Source organism: Oncorhynchus mykiss, chromosome 12 (assembly GCF_013265735.2).
Source record: "Oncorhynchus mykiss isolate Arlee chromosome 12, USDA_OmykA_1.1, whole genome shotgun sequence".
Classification (NCBI taxonomy): domain Eukaryota; kingdom Metazoa; phylum Chordata; class Actinopteri; order Salmoniformes; family Salmonidae; genus Oncorhynchus; species Oncorhynchus mykiss.
The window spans coordinates 84,972,114-84,993,580 of record NC_048576.1 but is presented as its reverse complement, the minus strand read 5'-3'; the positions used below and the strand labels follow the sequence as shown (position 1 = coordinate 84,993,580).

Sequence of the window (21,467 nt, the reverse complement as noted above, 5' to 3'; positions counted from 1 at the left end):
ACAAGACTCCTCTGTCTGAACGCCTGGTACGTCACACACACACTGGACACACACACACACAAATGGGAATTTGTCCCCTACCCCCACTTACGGATGCATACACACACACACATACAAATTTGTGCATGCACACACATGCATGAATGCACACAAACACTCATACAGACACACATATGAATGCACACAAACACTCACACAGACACACATATGAATGCACACAAAAACTCACACAGACACACATATGAATGTACACAAACACTCACACAGACACACATATGAACGTAGATATACCAATCTCACACACATGCTGTAAGCATACATGCTGTTCTATACAGGTGTACAGTATATGCATGGATCAATCAGGACGTTTCTTTGTGTATACATTAATGTTACGTATAATGCAGTGTGTGAACCTTCCCAGGTGGATAAATACTATACAATTCAGATCAGTTCCCTTCCCCTTTCCTGTCCCTTTCATCTCTCTGTCCTTCTCAGCACCATAGAGCCTTACTTCACACTGTCTAACATCTCTCTGTCCTCTCAGCACCATAGAGCCTTACTTCACACTGTCTGACATCTATCTGTCCTCTCAGCACCATAGAGCCTTACTTCACACTGTCTAACATCTCTCTGTCCTCTCAGCACCATAGAGCCTTACTTCACACTGTCTGACATCTATCTGTCCTCTCAGCACCATAGAGCCTTACTTCACACTGTCTAACATATCTCTGTCCTCTCAGCACCATAGAGCCTTACTTCACACTGTCTGACATCTATCTGTCCTCTCAGGACCATAGAGCCTTACTTCACACTGTCTAACATCTCTCTGTCCTCTCAGCACCATAGAGCCTTACTTCACACTGTCTGACATCTATCTGTCCTCTCAGCACCCTAGAGCCTTACTTCACACTGTCTAACATCTCTCTGTCCTCTCAGCACCATAGAGCCTTACTTCACACTGTCTGACATCTATCTGTCCTCTCAGCACCCTAGAGCCTTACTTCACACTGTCTAACATCTCTCTGTCCTCTCAGCACCATAGAGCCTTACTTCACACTGTCTAACATCTATCTGTCCTCTCAGCACCATAGAGCCTTACTTCACACTGTCTGACATCTATCTGTCCTCTCAGCACCATAGAGCCTTACTTCACACTGTCTAACATCTATCTGTCCTCTCAGCACCATAGAGCCTTACTTCACACTGTCTAACATCTATCTGTCCTCTCAGCACCATAGAGCCTTACTTCACACTGTCTGACATCTCTCTGTCCTCTCAGCACCATAGAGCCTTACTTCACACTGTCTAACATCTCTCTGTCCTCTCAGCACCAAAGAGCCTTACTTCACACTGTCTAACATCTCTCTGTCCTCTCAGCACCATAGAGCCTTACTTCACACTGTCTAACATCTCTCTGTCCTCTCAGCACCAAAGAGCCTTACTTCACACTGTCTAACATCTCCCTGTCCTCTCAGCACCATAGAGCTTTACTTCACACTGTCTGACATCTCTCTGTCCTCTCAGCACCCTAGAGCCTTACTTCACACTGTCTAACATCTCTCTGTCCTCTCAGCACCATAGAGCCTTACTTCACAATGTCTAACATCTCTCTGTCCTCTCAGCACCATAGAGCCTTACTTCACACTATCTAACATCTCTCTGTCCTCTCAGCACCATAGAGCCTTACTTCACACTGTCTAACATCTCTCTGTCCTCTCAGCACCATAGAGCCTTACTTCACACTGTCTGACATCTATCTGTCCTCTCAGCACCATAGAGCTTTACTTCACACTGTCTAACATCTCTCTGTCCTCTCAGCACCATAGAGCCTTACTTCACAATGTCTAACATCTCTCTGTCCTCTCAGCACCATAGAGCCTTACTTCACACTATCTAACATCTCTCTGTCCTCTCAGCACCATAGAGCCTTACTTCACACTGTCTAACATCTCTCTGTCCTCTCAGCACCATAGAGCCTTACTTCACACTGTCTGACATCTATCTGTCCTCTCAGCACCATAGAGCTTTACTTCACACTGTCTAACATCTATCTGTCCTCTCAGCACCATAGAGCCTTACTTCACACTGTCTGACATCTATCTGTCCTCTCAGCACCCTAGAGCCTTACTTCACACTGTCTAACATCTCTCTGTCCTCTCAGCACCATAGAGCCTTACTTCACACTGTCTGACATCTATCTGTCCTCTCAGCACCATAGAGCTTTACTTCACTCTGTCTGACATCTCTCTGTCCTCTCAGCACCATAGAGCCTTACTTCACACTGTCTGACATCTCTCTGTCCTCTCAGCACCATAGAGCCTTACTTCACACTGTCTGACATCTCTCTGTCCTCTCAGCACCATAGAGCTTTACTTCACACTGTCTGACATCTCTCTGTCCTCTCAGCACCATAGAGCCTTACTTCACACTGTCTAACATCTCTCTGTCCTCTCAGCACCATAGAGCTTTACTTCACTCTGTCTGACATCTCTCTGTCCTCTCAGCACCATAGAGCTTTACTTCACTCTGTCTGACATCTTGGATTATGTCATATATTGTGTATTTAAAGGGGTAATCTGCAGTTGGTACATCCATGTTTTGACTTTATACCCATTGATTCTTGAAGAATATAACTTATTTTCACTCCCCAACGGAACCCCCCAAAATAATATAAAAGTTTGTTTTATTGTTTTAAAAACAATGTACTTCTAAAAAAAAAGAAAACATAGTTTAAACTGCAGATTGTCCCTTTAAGTTGAACCCTGTAAAATATTTGCACTGAGCCCTCTTCTATTACCCCCCCCCCCCCCCCCCCCCCCCTCTCCTTTAGGATGACACTGAGCCCTACTTCATAGGGATCTTCTGTTTTGAGTCAGGCATTAAGATCCTGGCTCTAGGATTTGCCTTCCATAAGAACTCCTACATAAGGAACGGATGGAATGCCATGGACTTCGTAGTAGTATGCACAGGGTGAGTGTTGAGAAACACACACACACACATGCCCACACACACCCACTCCCACACATATGCAAAGATAAACTCAAACATGAGTGCACACCAGTGTATACACAGTAGCCAGTAGACACAGTATGCCCGCACGCATGCACCCAAACACGCTACACACACATTCACTGAAACAAGAAGCTGCTGTGAACCACGTTGAAAACACAGACATTCACACCGACAAACAGATCATGTGATCACATGCTAGAGAGAGGGGAGTCATATATGTATGTATGTATGTATGTACAGTGGGGAGAACAAGTATTTGATACACTGCCATTTTTGCAGGTTTTCCTACTTACAAAGCATGTAGAGGTCTGTAATTTTTATCATAGGTACACTTCAACTGTGAGCGACGGAATCTCAAACAAAAATGCAGAAAATCACATTGTATGATTTTTAAGTAATTAATTAGCATTTTATTGTATGACATAAGTATTTGATACATCAGAAAAGCAGAACTTAATATTTGGTACAGAAACCATTGTTTGCAATTACAGAGATCATTCGTTTGCTGTAGTTATTGACCAGGTTTGCAGGGATTTTGCAGGGATTTTGGCCCACTCCTCCATGCAGACCTTCTCCAGATCCTTCAGGTTTCGGGGCTGTCGCTGTGCAATACGGACTTTCAGCTCCCTCTAAAGATTTTCTGTTGGGTTCAGGTCTGGAGACTGGCTAGGCCACTCCAGGACCTTGAGATGCTTCTTACGGAGCCACTCCTTAGTTGCCCTGGCTGTGTGTTTCGGGTCGTTGTCATGCTGGAAGACCCAGCCACGACCCATCTTCAAAATGCTCTTACTGAGGGAAGGAGGTTGTTGGCCAAGATCTCGCGATACATGGCCCCATCCATCCTCCCCTCAATACGGTGCAGTCGTCCAGTCTCCTTTGCAGAAAAGCATCCCCAAAGAATCATGTTTCCACCTCCATGCTTCACGGTTGGGATGGTGTTCTTGGGGTTGTACTCATCCTTCTTCTTCCTCCAAACACAGCGAGGGGAGTTTAGACCAAAAAGCTACATTTTTGTCTCATCAGACCACATGACCTTCTTCCATTCCTCCTCTGGATCATCCAGATGGTCATAGGGACACTTCAGACGGACCTGGAAATGCGCTGGTTTGAGCAGGGGGACCTTGCGTGCGCTGCAGGATTTTAATCCATGACGGCGTAGTGTGTTACTAATGGTTTTCTTTGAGACTGTGGTCCCAGCTCTCTTCAGGTCATTGACCAGGTCCTGCCGTGTAGTTCTTGGCTGATCCCTCACCTTCCTCATGACCATTGATGCCCCACAAGGTGAGATCTTGCATGGAGCCCCAGACCGAGCGTGATTGACGGTCATCTTGAACTTCTTCCAATTTCTAATAATTGAGTCAACAGTTGTTGCCTTCTCACCAAGCTGCTTGTCTATTGTCCTGTAGCCCATCCCAGCCTTGTGCAGGTCTACAATTTTATCCCTGATGTCCTTACACAGCTCTCTGGTCTTGGCCATTGTGGAGAGGTTGGAGTCTGTTTGATTGAGTGTGTGGACAGGTGTCTTTTATACAGGTAACGAGTTCAAACAGGTGCAGTTAATACAGGTAATGAGTGGAGAAGAGGAGGGCTTCTTAAAGAAAAACTAACAGGTCTGTGAGAGCCGGAATTCTTACTGGTTGGTAGGTGATCAAATGATTATGTCATGCAATAAAATGAAAGTGAATTCCTTAAAAATCATACAATGTGATTTTCTGGATTTTTGTTTTAGATTCCGTCTCTCACAGTTGAAGTGTACCTATGATAAAAATTACAGACCTCTATATGCTTTGTAAGTAGGAAAACCTGCAAAATCAGCAGTGTATCAAATACTAGTTCTCCCCACTGTATGTATGTACAGTGCCTTGCGAAAGTATTCGGCCCCCTTGATCTTTTGCCACATTTCAGGCTTCAAACATAAAGATATAAAACTGTATTTTTTTGTGAAGTATCAACAACAAGTGGGACACAATCATGAAGTGGAACGACATTTATTGGATATTTCAAACTTTTTTAACAAATCAAAAACTGAAAAATTGGGCGTGCAAAATTATTCAGCCCCCTTAAGTTAATACTTTGTAGCGCCACCTTTTACTGCGACTACAGCTGTAAGTCGCTTGGGGTATGTCTCTATCAGTTTTGCACATCGAGAGACTGACATTTTTTCCCATTCCTGCTTGCAAAACAGCTCGAGCTCAGTGAGGTTGGATGGAGAGCATTTGGGAACAGCAGTTTTCAGTTCTTTCCACAGATTCTCGATTGGATTCAGGTCTGGACTTTGACTTGGCCATTCTAACACCTGGATATGTTTATTTTTGAACCATTCCATTGTAGATTTTGCTTTATGTTTTGGATCATTGTCTTGTTGGAAGACAAATCTCCGTCCCAGTCTCAGGTCTTTTGCAGACTCCATCAGGTTTTCTTCCAGAATGGTCCTGTATTTGGCTCCATCCATCTTCCTATCAATTTTAACCATCTTCCCTGTCCCTGCTGAAGAAAAGCAGGCCCAAACCATGATGCTGCCACCACCATGTTTGACAGTGGGGATGGTGTGTTCAGCTGTGTTGCTTTTACGCCAAACATAACGTTTTGCATTGTTGCCAAAAAGTTCAATTTTGGTTTCATCTGACCAGAGCACCTTCTTCCACATGTTTGGTGTGTCTCCCAGGTGGCTTGTGGCAAACTTTAAACGACACTTTTTATGGATATCTTTAAGAACTGGCTTTCTTCTTGCCACACTTCCATAAAGGCCAGATTTGTGCAATATACGACTGAATGTTGTCCTATGGACAGAGTCTCCCACCTCAGCTGTAGATCTCTGCAGTTCATCCAGAGTGATCATGGGCCTCTTGGCTGCATCTCTGATCAGTCTTCTCCTTGTATGAGCTGAAAGTTTAGAGGGACGGCCAGGTCTTGGTAGATTTGCAGTGGTCTGATACTCCTTCCATTTCAATATTATCGCTTGCACAGTGCTCCTTGGGATGTTTAAAGCTTGGGAAATATTTTTGTATCCAAATCCGGCTTTAAACTTCTTCACAACAGTATCTCGGACCTGCCTGGTGTGTTCCTTGTTCTTCATGATGCTCTCTGCGCTTTTAACGGACCTCTGAGACTATCACAGTGCAGGTGCATTTATACAGAGACTTGATTACACACAGGTGGATTGTATTTATCATCATTAGTCATTTAGGTCAACATTGGATCATTCAGAGATCCTCACTGAACTTCTGGAGAGAGTTTGCTGCACTGAGAGTAAAGGGGCTGAATAATTTTGCACGCCCAATTTTTCAGTTTTTGATTTGTTAAAAAAGTTTGAAATATCCAATAAACGTCGTTCCACTTCGTGATTGTGTCCCACTTGTTGTTGATTCTTCACAAAAAAATACAGTTTTATATCTTTATGTTTGAAGCCTGAAATGTGGCAAAAGGTCGCAAAGTTCAAGGGGGCCGAATACTTTCGCAAGGCACTGTATGTATGTATGTATGTATGTATGTATGTATGTATGTATGTATGTATGTATGTATGTATGTATGTATGTATGTATGTATGTATGTATGTGTGCATGCTAGTGCTCGTGTGTGTGCATGTGTGCATGTGTGCCTACGTGCCAATGTGTATGCGTGTGTACATGCAAATGTATTAAAATTATGGAAATTAATGCACTCACTACTGTAAGTCGCTCTGGATAAGAGTGACATCTCTGTTCTATCTGTCTGATAGAACTCAGTGCACTCAATTTGATGGGCTTATGTCTGTTAAATTGTCTGTCTTGAATGGTGTGCCCCAAGGCTCTGTACTTGGTCCTCTCTTATTCACTATTTTAAAAATGATTTGTCCAAAATGTCCAAAATGCACAACTTCATTTTTATGCTGATGATACTGTTATTTACTGTTGTGCCTCGTCTCTTACAAAAGCTTTCCAGAACATGCAAACTGCTTTTTTTTACTGTTCAACATACCTTATGTCAATTAAAGCTTATCCTCAATACTGACAAAACTAAACTAATGGTGTTTTCTAATGCAAGAAATAGACCTCTGAACCTTTCACCTATTACTACCTGTCAGGGCAAGGAAATTGAGGTTGTAACCTCATATAAATATATTGGAATTTTAATTGATGACGGCCTCTCTTTTAAATTGCATATTCAACAACTTACAAAAAAATTTAATCTGAAATTGGGATTTTATTTTAGGAATAAGGCCTGTTTTTCTTTTGAAGCCAGAAGGAGGCTAGTGTCAGCTACATTTATGCCTTTACTAGACTATGGGGATATTTTATATATGAATGCTTCCGCTCAGTGTTTGAGATCAATTGACACTCTTTACCATGGCACTTTGAGATGTATTTTAAACTGCAAAACCCTTACGCACCACTGCACTTTGTATACCAGGGTTGGCTGGCCTTCTCTAGTCACTGGTAGACTTTTATTTACAAAGCCATTTTGGGTTTACTACCTTTTTACTTGCGCATTTTTATTGTTCAGAAATGTGGTGGGTACTCTCTTCGTTCGCTGGACTTTATCCTGCTAACTGTTCCAAATGTCCAATCTGAATTTGGTAAAAGGGCTTATATGTACTCTGCGCCATCGTCTTGGAACACCTTACAAAATACTTTTAAACTGGAAGAACTTGTCCCGATTGGTGTTTTTAAATCACTGATGAAGGATTTTGAGGCTGATTCCCTGACCTGTCAATGTTTTTCATTTGCTGTTTTATACTCTTGTGAATTCAATGGTTTTAACTAGATTACTTGTAGTATTTCATGTTGTCTGTCTGTAATTTTTTTTGTAATGACTTGGTGCTGCCTATCTTGGCCAGGGCGCTCTTGAAAAATAGATTTTAATCTCAATGAGCCCTTCCTGGTTAAATTAAGACTAATAAATAAATAAAATAAGTGACTAAAATGTCAACAACAAAAAATGCAAATGTGTGTGTGTGTGTGTGTGTGTGTGTGTGTGTGTGTGTGTGTGTGTGTGTGTCTGAATGCGTACATGCATTCCTACATGCAAATACTTGTGTGTGTGTGTGTGTGTGCCGTGTGTGTATAAGTGTGTGTGTGTGTGTGTGTGTGTGTGTGTCTCTGCTCTCCCACCTTAGTGAGTGTACTCAGACAGAGACAGGATCACAGCAACACTGCAGGGAGAGGCAGCCAGGGGAGAGAACAAATGTCACATCAACACTGAGAGAGAGGGCAGGGAGGATGAGAGATGGCAGGGAGGATGAGAGTGAGAGAGAAAGCAAGAGAGAGGGTAGGAGGGGGAGTGGGAGAGAGAAAGGGGGAGAGAGGGGGAAAAAGGAAATGGAGAAAATAATATATGAAGAGAATGAAGAGAGGAGAGGACACAGGAGACATGCACGCCTCTCTCCTCCCTCCATTCCTATGACTTCCTCATCTCTCTCTCTCTCTCTCTCTCTCTCTCTCTCTCTCTCCTGACATGTCCTCCAGCTATTGTCTGAGTGCTCTGTGTGCGTGACAGACTCTCTCATCCTCTTTTCCCTGTTCCTCTCTCCCTCTTCTACTCCTCTTTACCTGTTTTGCTATGCCTCTGTCCTTCTCTCCATCTCTCTATCCCTCTGCTCCTGTATCATTGTAATTCTCTATCTATTTTGTCTCTTTCTCTTCCTATTTATATGTTCATTTCTTTCCATCTCTCTCCCCTCTCTCCATCCATTATTGCGTCCCTGTCATTCCTAGTCTTTTTTCTAGCTTCCTTCCTCATTCCTTACTTCCCTGTGTACTCTTTCCTTACAGTAACAGACAGACAGAGTTGTGGGTGACAGAGAGATATCTCATTTAAATATAGTATCAATCCATAGGTTCAATAGGTTTAAGTGTGTAGGCATGTGTAGGTGTTCTGTGTATAGGTGTGTTTGTGTGTGTATTTGTACCCTTTATACTAAAGGGTCAGTGTCTGGGTTTCTCTCTGTCTCTCTCTCTCTCTCTCTCAGTGTGTGTTACAGTGCTGTATAGTTAGTCATTGAGGAGCTAGTGAGTTGTACTCAAACTGACAGTCTGTCTCTATGACTTAATAGGCCAGACTATGAAACCTGCTCTGTCCTAACATACTTAAGTCTGAGAGAGAGAGAGAGAGAGAGAGAGAGAGAGAGAGGATAGTGGAAATGAGTAAGAGAAGAATAGAGGGATAAGCTGGTTAGAGGTGGTTAGAGGCAGGTTGCCTAGTGGTTAGAGGCAGGTTGCCTAGTGGTTAGACGCAGGTAGCCTAGTGGTTAGAGGCAGGTAGCCTAGTGGTTAGAGGCAGGTAGCCTAGTGGTTAGAGGAAGGTAGCCTGGTGGTTAACCCACTGTGCCTCGGCCATCATTGTAAATAAGAATTTGTTCTTAAGTGATTTGCCTGTGATCCTGTGTGCGTCTCTCAGATCCCTCATGCCTCGCTGGGAGAGAGAGAGACACAGAGAGAGAGAGAGAGAGAGAGAGAGAGAGAGAGGGGAAAGGAGGGGTGTAAAGAGAGAGAGACAGACAGACAGAGAGAGACAGAGAGAGAGACAGAGAGAGAGACAGAGAGAGACAGACAGAGAGACAGACATAGAGAGACAGAGAGAGAGAGAGACAGAGAGAGAGAGAGACACACAGAGAAAGAGAGAGAGAGAGACACAGAGAAAGAGAGAGAGAGAGAGACAGACAGAGAGAGAGAGACAGAGAGAGACATAGAGAGACAGAGAGAGAGAGAGAGACAGAGAGAGAGAGAGAGAGAGAGAGAGAGAGAGAGACACACACAGAGAAAGAGAGAGAGAGAGACAGAGAGAGACAGAGAGAGAGAGAGAGACACACAGAGAAAGAGAGAGAGAGACACAGAGAGAGAGAGAGAGAGAGACAGAGAGAGACAGAGAGAGAGAGAGAGAGAGAGAGAGACACACAGAGAAAGAGAGAGAGAGAGACAGAGAGAGACAGAGAGAGAGAGAGAGAGAGAGAGAGAGAGAGGTGAAAGGAGGGGTGTAACTGTAGAAGCAATATACTTATAAAGAGAGATGGAGGTTTGTACAATAGTTGAGGGAGGAGAGAGAAGGGAATACCAAAAGGGGAAGGCAGATACATACACTACATTACCAAAAGTATGTGGACACTTGCTCGTTGAACGTCTCATTCCAAAATCATGGGCATTAATATGGAGTTAGTCCCCCTTTGCTGCTATAACAGCCTCCACTCTTCTGGGAAGGCTTTCCACTAGATGTTGGAACATTGCTGCGGGGACTTGCTTCCATTCAGCTACAAGAGCGTTAGTGAGGTCAGGCACTGATGTTGGCGATTAGGCCTGGCTCGTAGTTGGCGTTCCAAGTCATCCCAAATGTGTTCGATGGGGTTGAGGTCAGGGCTCTGTGCAGACCAGTCAAGTTCTTCCACACCGATCTCGAAAAACAGTTTCTGTATGGACCTCGCTTTGTGCACTGGGGCATTGTCATGCTGAAACAGGAAAGGGCCTTCCCCAAACTGTTGCCACAAAGTTGGACGCACAGAATTGCCTAGAATGTCATTGTATGCTGTAGCGTTAACAATGCCCTTCACTGGAATTAAGGGGCCTAGCCGAACCATGAAAAACAGCCTCAGACCATTATTCATCTTCCACAAAACTTTACAGTTGGCACTATGCATTGGAGTAGGTAGCGTTCTCTTGGCATCCGCCAAACCCAGATTTGCCCGTCGGACTGCCAGATGGTGAAGCGTGTTTCATCACTCCAGAGAATGTGTTTTCACTGCTCCAGAGTCCAATGGTGGCAAGCTTTACACCACTCCAGGCAACGCTTAGCATTTCACTTGATGATCTTAGGCTTGTGTGTGGCTGCTCGCCCATGGAAACCCATTTCATGACGCTCCAAACTACAGTGCCATGCAAAAGTATTCATGCCCCTTGGCGTTTTTTCCTATTTTATTTCATTACAGCCTGTAATTTAAATGTATTTTTATTTGGACTTCATGTGGTTAGAGCGTTGGACTAGTAACCGGAAGGTTGCAAGTTCAAACCCCCGAGCTGTCGTTCTGCCCCTGAACAGGCAGTTAACCCACTGTTCCTAGGCCGTCATTGTAAATAATAATTTGTTCTTAACTGACTTGCCTGGTTAAATAAAGGTAAAATAAAAAAAATGAATGTACACAAAATAGTCCAAATTGGTGAAGTGAAATGAAAAAAATAACTTGTTTCAAAAAATTTTAAAGAATTATAAACAGAAAAGTGGTGTGTGCATTTATATTCAGCCCCTTTGCTATGAAGCCCCTAAAAAAGATCTGGTGCAACCAATCACCTTCAGAAGTCACATAATTAGTTAAATAAAGTCCACCTGTGTGCAATCTAAGTGTCACATGATCTGTCACATGATCTCAGTATATATACACCTGTTCTGAAAGGCCCCAGTCTGCAACACCGCTAAGCAAGGGGCACCACCAAGCAAGCGGCACAATGAAGACCAAGGAGCTCTCCAAACAGGTCAGGGACAAAGTTGTGGAGAAGTACAGATCAGGGTTGGGTTATAAAAAAAATCTGAAACTTTGAACCCACAGAGCACCATTAAATCCATTATTAAAAAATTGAAAGAATACGGCACCACAACAAACCTGCCAAGAGAGGGCCGCCTACCAAAACTTACAGACAAAGCAAGGAGGCCATTAATCAGAGAGGCAACAAAGAGACCAAAGATAACCCTGAAGGAGCTGCAAAACTCCCCAGCGGAGGTTGGAGTATCTGTCCATAAGATCACTTTAAGCCGTACACGCCACAGAGCTAGACATTATGGAAGAGTGGCCAGAAAGAGCCATTGCTTAAAGAAAGAAATAAGAAAACACATGTGTTCGCTAAAAGGCATGTCGGAGACTCCCCAAACATATGATAGAAGGTACTCTGGTCAGATGAGACTAAATTTGTTTTTTTTTGCCATCAAGGAAAATGCTATGTCTGGCTCAAACCCAACACCTCTCAACACCCCGAGAATACCATCCCCACAGAGAAGCATGGTGGTGGCAGCATCATGCTATGGGGATGTTTTTCATCGGCAGGGTCTAGGAAACTGGTCAGAATTGAATGAATGATGGATGGCACTAAATACAGGGAAATTCTTGAGGGAAACCTGTTTCAGTCTTCCAGAGATTTGAGACTGGGACCGAGGTTCACCTTCCAGCAGGACAATGAGTCTAAGCATACTTCTAAAGCAACAATCGAGTGGTATAAGGAGAAACATTTTAATGTCTTGGAATGGCCTAGTCAATAATCAGACCTCAATCCAATTGAGAATCTGTGAAATGACTTAAAGACTGCTGTATACCAGCGGAACCCATCCAACTTGAAGGATCTGGAGAAGTTTTGCCTTGAAGAATGGGCAAAAATCCCAGTGGCTAGATGTGCCAAGCTTATAGAGACATACCCCAAGAGACTTGCAGCTGTAATTGCTGCAAAAGGTGGCTCTACAAAGTATTGACTTTGAGGGGGGTGAATAGTTACGCATGCTCAAGTTGTACATTTTTTTTTGTTGTTTCACAATAAAAAATATTTTGCATCTTCAAAGTGGTAGGCATGTTGTGTAAATCAAATGATACAAACCCCCAAACAATCTATATTAATTCCAAGTTGTAAGGCAATAAAATAGGAAAAATGCCAAGGGGGGTGAAAACTTTCGCAAGCCACTGTAACAGTTCTTGTGCGGACGTTGTTTCTAGAGGCAGTTTGAAACTCGGTAGTGAGTATTTGCAACCAAGGAAATATGATTTTTATGCACTACGCCTTTCAGCACTCGGCGGTCCCGTTCTGTGAGCTTGTGTGGCCTACCACTTTGTGGCTGAGCCGTTGTTGCTCCTAGACGTTTCCACTTCACAATAACAGCACTTACAGTTGACCGGGGCAGCTCTAGCAGGTCAGAAATGTTATGAACTGACTTCTTTCGAAAGGTGGCATCCTATGACGGTGCCACGTTGAAAGTCAATGAGTTCTTCAGCAAAGACATTCTACTGTCAATGTTTGTCTATGGAGATTGCATGGTTGTGTGCTCGATTTTACACACCTGTCAGCAACAGTGTTGCTGAAATAGCCGAAGCCACCAATAGTAGTGTATATCTATGTATATGTTGTAAAGGGAGTAGGAAAGGAGAGCACATGAAAGGAAGATAAATCATGAAATAGAGTGAAAAGAGAAAGGATAGACAGATAACAAGGGATAGAAAGAAATGGAGAAAGTGAGTGAGAGAGAGAGGAGGAGCGGAGCAGGCGAATGAGAGAGAGTGTGTGTGTGTGTGTGTGTGTGTGTGTGTGTGTGTGTGTGTGTGTGTGTGTGTGTGTGTGCTGCAGTAACCTGTTTTTAGCTGCTGCAGATGATCAATCACCCAGTACAGCCTTGAGACACAGGAACTCTCCCCCTCTCTCTCTGTCTGTCACTCTCTGTCCCTCTCGTTCGCTCTCTCACTCTCTCTTCCTCTTGCTCTCTCTCTCTCTCTCTCTCTCTCTCTCTCTCTCTCTCTCTCTTTGTGTCTCTTTCTCGCTATCTCAACCTTTTTCTCTGTCTCTCTGTGTCTATAACTCTTTCTATCTCATTCTCTCTTTCTCTCTTTCTCTCTTTTTGTCTCTCTCTCTTTCATTCATTTTTCTCACACGCATACACACACACACACACACACGCTTCGCACTTATACACAGATGTCACACACACATACACTGCTCCCAGCTGTGGTCTCTATGGTTAGCTCCTTTTGAATGGCGATTTTTCTTTTAGAAGTGTAGCTCTTTGAAGATGAAAAGCTACTGCCCTTTCTACCCACCTCTGCCCTGACACTTTGATACTACAATGACCAGGGGATGCATACATGCACACACAATACACATTTACACTTCAAACACATGCTCACTTTTCCTTCACACACCTATAAACCGTCTTCTTCTCAGCATATATACTGAGGCACATTGCCAAACAACACAATAATTTTTTTTTATTTTTTTTATTTCACCTTTATTTAACCAGGTAGGCAAGTTGAGAACAAGTTCTCATTTGCAATTGCGACCTGACCAAGATAAAGCAAAGCAGTTCGACACATACAACGACACAGAGTTACACATGGAGTAAAACAAACATACAGTCAATAATACAGTATAAACAAGTCTATATGCGATGTGAGCAAATGAGGTGAGATAAGGGAGATAAAGGCAAAAAAAGGCCATGGTGGCAAAGTAAATACAATATAGCAAGTAAAACACTCGAATGGTAGATTTGCAATGGAAGAATGTGCAAAGTAGAAATAAAAATAATGGGGTGCAAAGGAGCAAAATAAATAAATTAATTAAATACAATAGGGAAAGAGGTAGTTGTTTGGGCTAAATTATAGGTGGGCTATGTACAGGTGCAGTAATCTGTGAGCTGCTCTGACAGTTGGTGCTTAAAGCTAGTGAGTGAAGCTAGTAATACACATGCAGTACATGACTATACAGGAAGGAAAGGAAGGAAAGGAAGGAAGGAAGGAAAGGAAGGAAGGAAGGAAGGAAGGAAGGAAGGAAGGAAGGAAGGAAGGAAGGAAGGAAGGAAGGAAGGAAGGAAGGAAGGAAGGAAGGATGGAGGGAATATGATAGGCTCATATATTTTCTCATCCCCATAAGAATTGTGAGTGTATCTGGTCCTAGATCTGTGGATAAGGCCATGTAACCGTGGTCTATGGTAGTGGCCATGTTTGAATACTTGTACTTGTGTAGAATAGAACGTTTTATATGTGAAATTTCAGAACTGTAGTATGCTTTAAATGCCAGGATGTAATACTGATTTAGGCTTTTCATCTAGTAGAATTGGATGCACACTACTGAGGAAGAGACTGGGCTTTCCAGACCCAGTGTGATTGACAACAGCTGATAATCACATAAGATGCCTTGCTGTACAAACTGAACGAATCAACGTAATTGAGCATTAGATGACAAATTCTAAGGATGGATGACCTAGTACGTTGATATTTGTTGCTCACTGCATTTGTTTTTACTAAACAATACGTTCTAAATAGTATGTAGCATGATATGTACACAACATGTAGGTTTTGTATGCAAGTTAGATTTTGGACACGGCTATTGAGTTCTATCTGTAGTAGGACAGTGAGGAGCTGTCCATTGTAGAACAGTGTGGAGAACAGTGAGGAGCTGTCCATTGTAGAACAGTGAGGAGAACAGTGAGGAGCTGTCCATTGTAGAACAGTGTGGAGAACTGTGAGGAGCTGTCCATTGTAGAACAGTGTGGAGAACAGTGAGGAGCTGTCCATTGTAGAACAGTGTGGAGAACAGTGAGGAGCTGTCCATTGTAGAACAGTGTGGAGAACAGTGAGGAGCTGTCCATTGTAGAACAGTGTGGAGAACAGTGAGGAGCTGTCCATTGTAGAACAGTGTGGAGAACTGTGAGGAGCTGCCCACGGTAGAACAGTGTGGAGAACATTGAAGAGCTCTTTTGGTTAAAAAAGGGTCTTTGTCTCAGGTAAAGTTTTCCTGGTTTGAACCTCTCTCTAAATTATATTTTAATGGCTCAAGCCTTGGTTCCAGACTGTCAAACTCAAGATTAGCTGGCCACTCCTTCCTCATACTGTGTGTACGAAATTGTGCCTCTACAAGCCAGATTCTTACGACGTTTACTTCTCAGACAGACTTGCTTAAAGCCTTGACGTTATGCTAACCTCTGACCTGTTGCGTGTATCTGTCAGATGATGTGACATACAGTATAAGAAAGATCAGGAAACTATTTTTATTTGAGCCTATCATATTTCCTGGAGTGGTTGAACAATGAGTTTTAATGACTCCAACCTAGTGTATGTAAACTTCCGACTTCAACTGTGTGTGTGTGTATATGGGAGGGAGTGTGTGTGTGTGTGTGTTTTCATGCGTGTGTGTTCATCAGGGTAGAAACTGAGGATTTTCATAGGTAGCTAGTTCGTGTGACCTAAATACTAGTGTGCATTCGTGCATATAAATGTATTTGCACTCAAATGGTTCCAAGCTGAAAGTGTATGTACGCGCAGCTTATAAATGTGTGCGTGTGTGTGCATGCTTGTGGTGGTGTGTGTGCTTTGGGTGTATGTGCTAGCTTGTATGTGTATTAATTACATGCATGTGTGTGTTTCACTGTACAACTGAGGATATTAGAAGAAAAGAAAAAACATATCAATCAAGCTCCCCTTGGCCCGGTTACCACGGTGATGTAAAGATTCTAGCAAGGAGCCAAGGTCCCTGTTGCCATGGAAACAGTTATGAATGAGAAGGGCCCCAGTAACCGTGGAAACGGTGTGAATGAGCCTTGTTGCTTTGATGATAAATGCTGTAAAGGTGGACAGACCTGGTGGGGTTGAGGAGCTGCTGTTGGTGCAAGACTGCCATCTTCATCTTCTTCATCATCATCATTGTCTTCTTCTTGCTTGCACACACATGCACACACACACATATACACTCTTGACAATTTCCTGTGAGGCAGATTGGCAAGTAACTCCCAGTAGATGTCTGTCCTGTCAGCACTGTTAATACTATCCCCTACATACACACGCGCAGACACACGCACAGACACACACACACACACACACTTTTTCTCCCTCCACACACACACCTGCTTTGTCAGTGTGAATCCCTCACTTTAACCCCAATATCCCACCTTGTCTTCAGCGCAGGACCTTCCAGGCTGACAAACCAGCACCTCGCCCTTCCTTCCCTGTCTCCTTCCCTCGTTCTCACTTCCCTTTACCTACTCTTCTGGTAGGACAGTATCTGTATCCCCGGCTGTCATCAGGGCTAGCGATTTCTAACTCCCATAGCATCCCTCTACGTATCTAGCACAGGAGATAGCTTAATTGCCCCTGAGGGGATAAATATAGTTATATAGAATTGAAATCCCATAGCAAGTACTTGCCTTGTAGCACAGATAGTAACTCCCATAGTATTTACCTGTGTTCCTAGCACAGATAGCTAACCCCCATAGGATTTACCTTTGTTCCTAACACAGAAAGATAACTCCCATAGGATTTACCTGCGTTCCTAGCACAGATAGCTAACTCCCATAGGATTTACCTGCGTTCCTAGCGCAGATAGCTAACTCCCATAGGATTTACCTGCGTTCCTAGCACAGATAGCTAACTCCCATAGGATTTACCTGTGTTCCTAGCACAGATAGCTAACTCCCATAGGATTTACCTGTGTTCCTAGCACAGATAGCTAACTCCCATAGGATTTACCTTTGTTCCTAACACAGAAAGATAACTCCCATAGGATTTACCTGTGTTCCTAGCACAGATAGCTAACTCCCATAGGATTTACCTGTGTTCTTAGCACAGATAGCTAACCCCCATAGGATTTACCTTTGTTCCTAACACAGAAAGATAACTCCCATAGGATTTACCTGCGTTCCTAGCACAGATAGCTAACTCCCATAGGATTTACCTGTGTTCCTAGCGCAGATAGCTAACCCCCATAGGATTTACCTTTGTTCCTAACACAGAAAGATAACTCCCATAGGATTTACCTGCCTTCCTAGCGCATATAGCTAACTCCCATAGTATTTACCTGCGTTCCTAGCGCAGATAGCTAACTCCCATAGGATTTACCTGCCTTCCTAGCGCATATAGCTAACTCCCATAGTATTTACCTGCGTTCCTAGCGCAGATAGCTAACTCCCATAGGATTTACCTGCGTTCCCAGCGCAGATAGCTAACTCCAGAACATAGTCAGTCACACCAGCCTCTCTGGTGAAGCTATTAAGCTAAAAGTGTGTGTCAGTCGTTAAGCACAGAGCTTCCTAAACTGGGCTCTGTGGACTCACTGTTGTTCAACAACCAGATACCCCACCAGGCCTCGGTGGGAAGGCTTTCAACGATGTGTCATTCAGATTGTATTACACTGACACCTCATCATTCCCTAGTGTTTAGGTGTGCTGTCAGACTAACGGTGGGCCCCTGAGACTCTCCTGTGTTGTAGTGGTCCATGTGGAGGGGAGAGACACCTATTGAGTAGTGATGTGCAGTTTGCGAATTATTCATTATTTTTGAATTACCCTTTTTAATGCCTCTAGTTATGTTTCATTTTTCTGAGTGACTTGTTTGTTTCAGTTGTTTGTTTGACCTGTTGGCTGCAATGCAATGAGTCCTACAGCAGGATTGATGCACCCCGCTCAGGAGCTCCAGAGACAAACAGCTGATCATGCTGCAGGCATTGTTTCAAACTGATAATATATTACATGGTGCAAGAATTAATGCAATTAATTGATTATTGACTGTTATGATGGACCCAGCTTCGTAGAACCAAAACTACAAAGCTGCTCAAAACAAACTCGAGAATGAATCATTTGGGGACCTGCAGTTCACGAACGACATTGTGCATATCACGGTGTCAAGCAATGCATTCCACCAAGAGTCGAATGCACTGGTGCAACAGGATCAGCCAGTTAAACTGTGCCATGCAGCTCTTAGCAGAAGGACTATTGGAAAACGTTGATGATTCCCAGTCAGTCAGAGAGATAACTGGAAGTCAGACAACGTGAGAGAACATCCTCTCCTTCACACACAAACACTCCTCCTCACCAACACACATACTCCTTCACAGAAACACACACACCTATCTTTCTGTCCCTCTCAGTTTTTCCTACACAATGTGTGTGTGTGTTTTGTGTGTGTGTGCATGTGTGTGCATGTTTGTGTGTGCATGTGTCTGTGCATGCGTGCATAAATGTTTGTGTGTGTGTGTGTATAGTGAGGTAAAGATACAGTCCTGATGAGTTGGCAGTGGAATAAAGATGGGTAACAAATGAGCCAGTCAACAACAATACAGCCTGTGCTCTCTATCTCTACCTCTCTCTCTCTCTCTCTCTCTCTCTCTCTCTCTCCCTCTCTCTCTCTGTCTCTCTCTCTCTCTCTCTTTCTCTCTTTCTCTCTCTCTCTGTCCCTCTCTCTCTCTCTCTCTCTCTCTCTCTCTCTCTGTCTCTCTCTCTCTTTCTCTCTCTCTCTCTCTCTCTCTCTCTCTCTCTCGCTTTCTCTCTCTCTCTCTCTTTCTCTCTCTCTCTCACTCTCTCTCTCTCTCTCTCTCTATCGAATTCCCTGTCCCATCTCTTGATTGACTCGTGGCTCATTCATGCATTCACATTATTTACTTACTCATTCACTCGCTGAATGTCTTCTTCTTATCCAAGTGATTCATGTAAATGATCAACAGATGATGTCACTAAAACCCCCAGCAACTGACACACATTGATTGGCTGATGCTACAAATGTTCCTAAAAAAATATAAAAATACTATAATTATTCCTTCTCTTCATTTTCCCTCTTCCCTCTGTCTCCCTCTCTCCCTCTCTCCACCTCCTCTCTCTCTCTGCTCCATCTCTCTCTGTAGGATCCTGTCTACAGTGGGATCGGACTTCGATTTGCGGACTCTGAGAGCGGTCCGTGTACTGAGACCCCTCAAACTGGTGTCTGGGATACCCAGTAAGTCTTGGGACATATGGGGGTGTGGGACGGAGAGACCGACTAGCTACACCCCTAATAGTCTTATTTCATCTGATACCATAAGAAGAGGGGAGGGGGAGGACAGTTCTGATTAAGTTACATCAATTTTATAGGGATTTTGGGATGTAGGTCAGGTTTTTTTTTTACTTTGTCTGTTGTTTCTGTTCTTAAACAATGTGCTCTGTCTCCCCCAGGCCTCCAGGTGGTCCTCAAGTCCATCATGAAGGCTATGATTCCACTGCTGCAGATCGGCCTGTTGCTATTCTTCGCCATCCTCATGTTCGCTATCATCGGCCTGGAGTTCTACATGGGCAAATTCCATACTACCTGCTTCGACATTCACACAGGTAAATCGGTCAGTCGGTGGATTGGTCGGTCAGTCGGTCGGTCAGCCAGTAGGTCGGTGAGTCGGTTGGTTGGATGGTCAGACATTGAGTCAGTTAGTCAGTCAGTCAGCATGCCAGTCAGTCTGCTAGTCAGTCTGCCAGTCAGTCAGTCAGTCAATCAGTCAGTCAATCAGTCAGTCAGTCTGCCAGTCAGTCACTCAGTCAGTATGTGCCAGTCAGCATACCAGTCAGGCAGTATGCCAGTCATTCTACCAGTCATTGCCAGTCATTCTACCAGTCATTGCCAGTCATTCTACCAGTTAGTCAGTCAGCCAGTCAGTCGCCAGTCAGTCAATCAGTATGCCAGTTAAATCAGTGACAAAAAGACTGTCAATTCAAAATGAATCAAAGAAGATCTAGCTCTTAAATAACATGTTGATCCCCAAACTGTCTGTACCCCTGTAGATGAGATTCGTGAGGAAGTTCCGTGTGGGACCGAAGCCCCGTCGAGACTATGTCCAAACGGGACCACGTGTCGAAAGTATTGGCTGGGGCCTAACTACGGCATCACCCAGTTTGACAACATCCTGTTTGCCGTGCTCACTGTCTTCCAATGTATTACCATGGAGGGATGGACTGACCTGCTCTACTATGTGAGTTACGGTACTTCACATCACAGTGGTTCTGTTTTAGAGGTATTATGGTATTTACTTGATGGTTAAAGAGCTGGACTATTATGTGAGTTACTGTAGTTGGGTTAGGGTTTAAGATCGGGTTTGGTTTTGTGTTTAAGATCAGGAGTTTGGGTTTGGTTTTAGGTTTAGGTTTGGCTTGAGATCGGGTTTGGTTTTGTGTTTGTGTTTGGGATTGGGATTGGATTCAGGATTGGTTTGGGGTTTGAGATCGGGTTCAGGTTTAGTCTTCGGTTTGGGTTTGAGATTGGGTTCAGTTTTCGTTTTGGGTTTCGGTTAGAATTGAGGCAGGATAAGCTGATCCTAAATCTGTGGGGCAACTACAACCTGGATAATAGATTTCTATCGTATTTACTAGTAAATTACATTGTAAATACCCACCAATTCATATAATACATGTTTCACTGCTATACAAATATGCCCGTAGCATTTACTCATATGCTGTATTGTGTGCCCATACCTAAGAAACAGTGAATAGGGCCCTGCTGCCAGTGGCAATGGTTGCTATGGTGACAGAGAGGTGGATGAGGGTAGTGGGGGAATGTGAGTGTAGTCCCATCCACAGCAGTCTATATGGGCCCATATTGAATATTCCCCCTTGCCCCTCTTCCCCCTCTTCTCTTTCTCACACATCTCTCTTTCCTCGCTCTCTCTGCTTCCTTAATCTGTCTCTCCATCTCCATTCCTCTTCGCATCTTCCTACTCCCCCCACCTCACCACACCCAATTACTCACTCTCTCTCTCCCCCCGCCAGCCTCCCCCTTTCTCCCTTCCTCTTCACCCCCTCCCCTTTCCCCCACCGCTTCCCTTCTTCTCTTTCCTCCATCAGTCTCACTCGGTGGTGGTGCTGCTCTATATTTAACAGGGCTGTTCAGTCAGAGTTATTCTTGCAGCTGCTGAGGAAGAAAGTGCTGAAAGTTTAATGGATAAAAAGGCTGCAGCACAGAGCAACAGCAGCCACGCCCACAGACATAGGGAGGGAGGGAGGGAGGGAGGGCATTACATTCT

The 21,467-nt window shown here is 43.8% G+C and overlaps 1 protein-coding gene across 26 annotated transcripts in view; it reads left to right on the top strand.

Moving 5' to 3' along the window:
• The window catches only part of cacna1aa (calcium channel, voltage-dependent, P/Q type, alpha 1A subunit, a), a 177,668-nt gene that overhangs the window by 43,299 nt on the left and 112,902 nt on the right, over positions 1-21,467 (top strand). For all 26 annotated transcript variants that reach the window (XM_036938866.1, XM_036938880.1, XM_036938883.1 and 23 more), the window contains exons 2-6: positions 1-26; positions 2,831-2,970; positions 19,329-19,420; positions 19,636-19,788; positions 20,233-20,420. The exon at positions 1-26 is cut by the window's left edge and continues 80 nt beyond it. In XM_036938866.1, coding sequence (XP_036794761.1) covers positions 1-26; positions 2,831-2,970; positions 19,329-19,420; positions 19,636-19,788; positions 20,233-20,420 — 599 coding nt within the window. The remainder of the gene's footprint in view (positions 27-2,830; positions 2,971-19,328; positions 19,421-19,635; positions 19,789-20,232; positions 20,421-21,467) is intronic.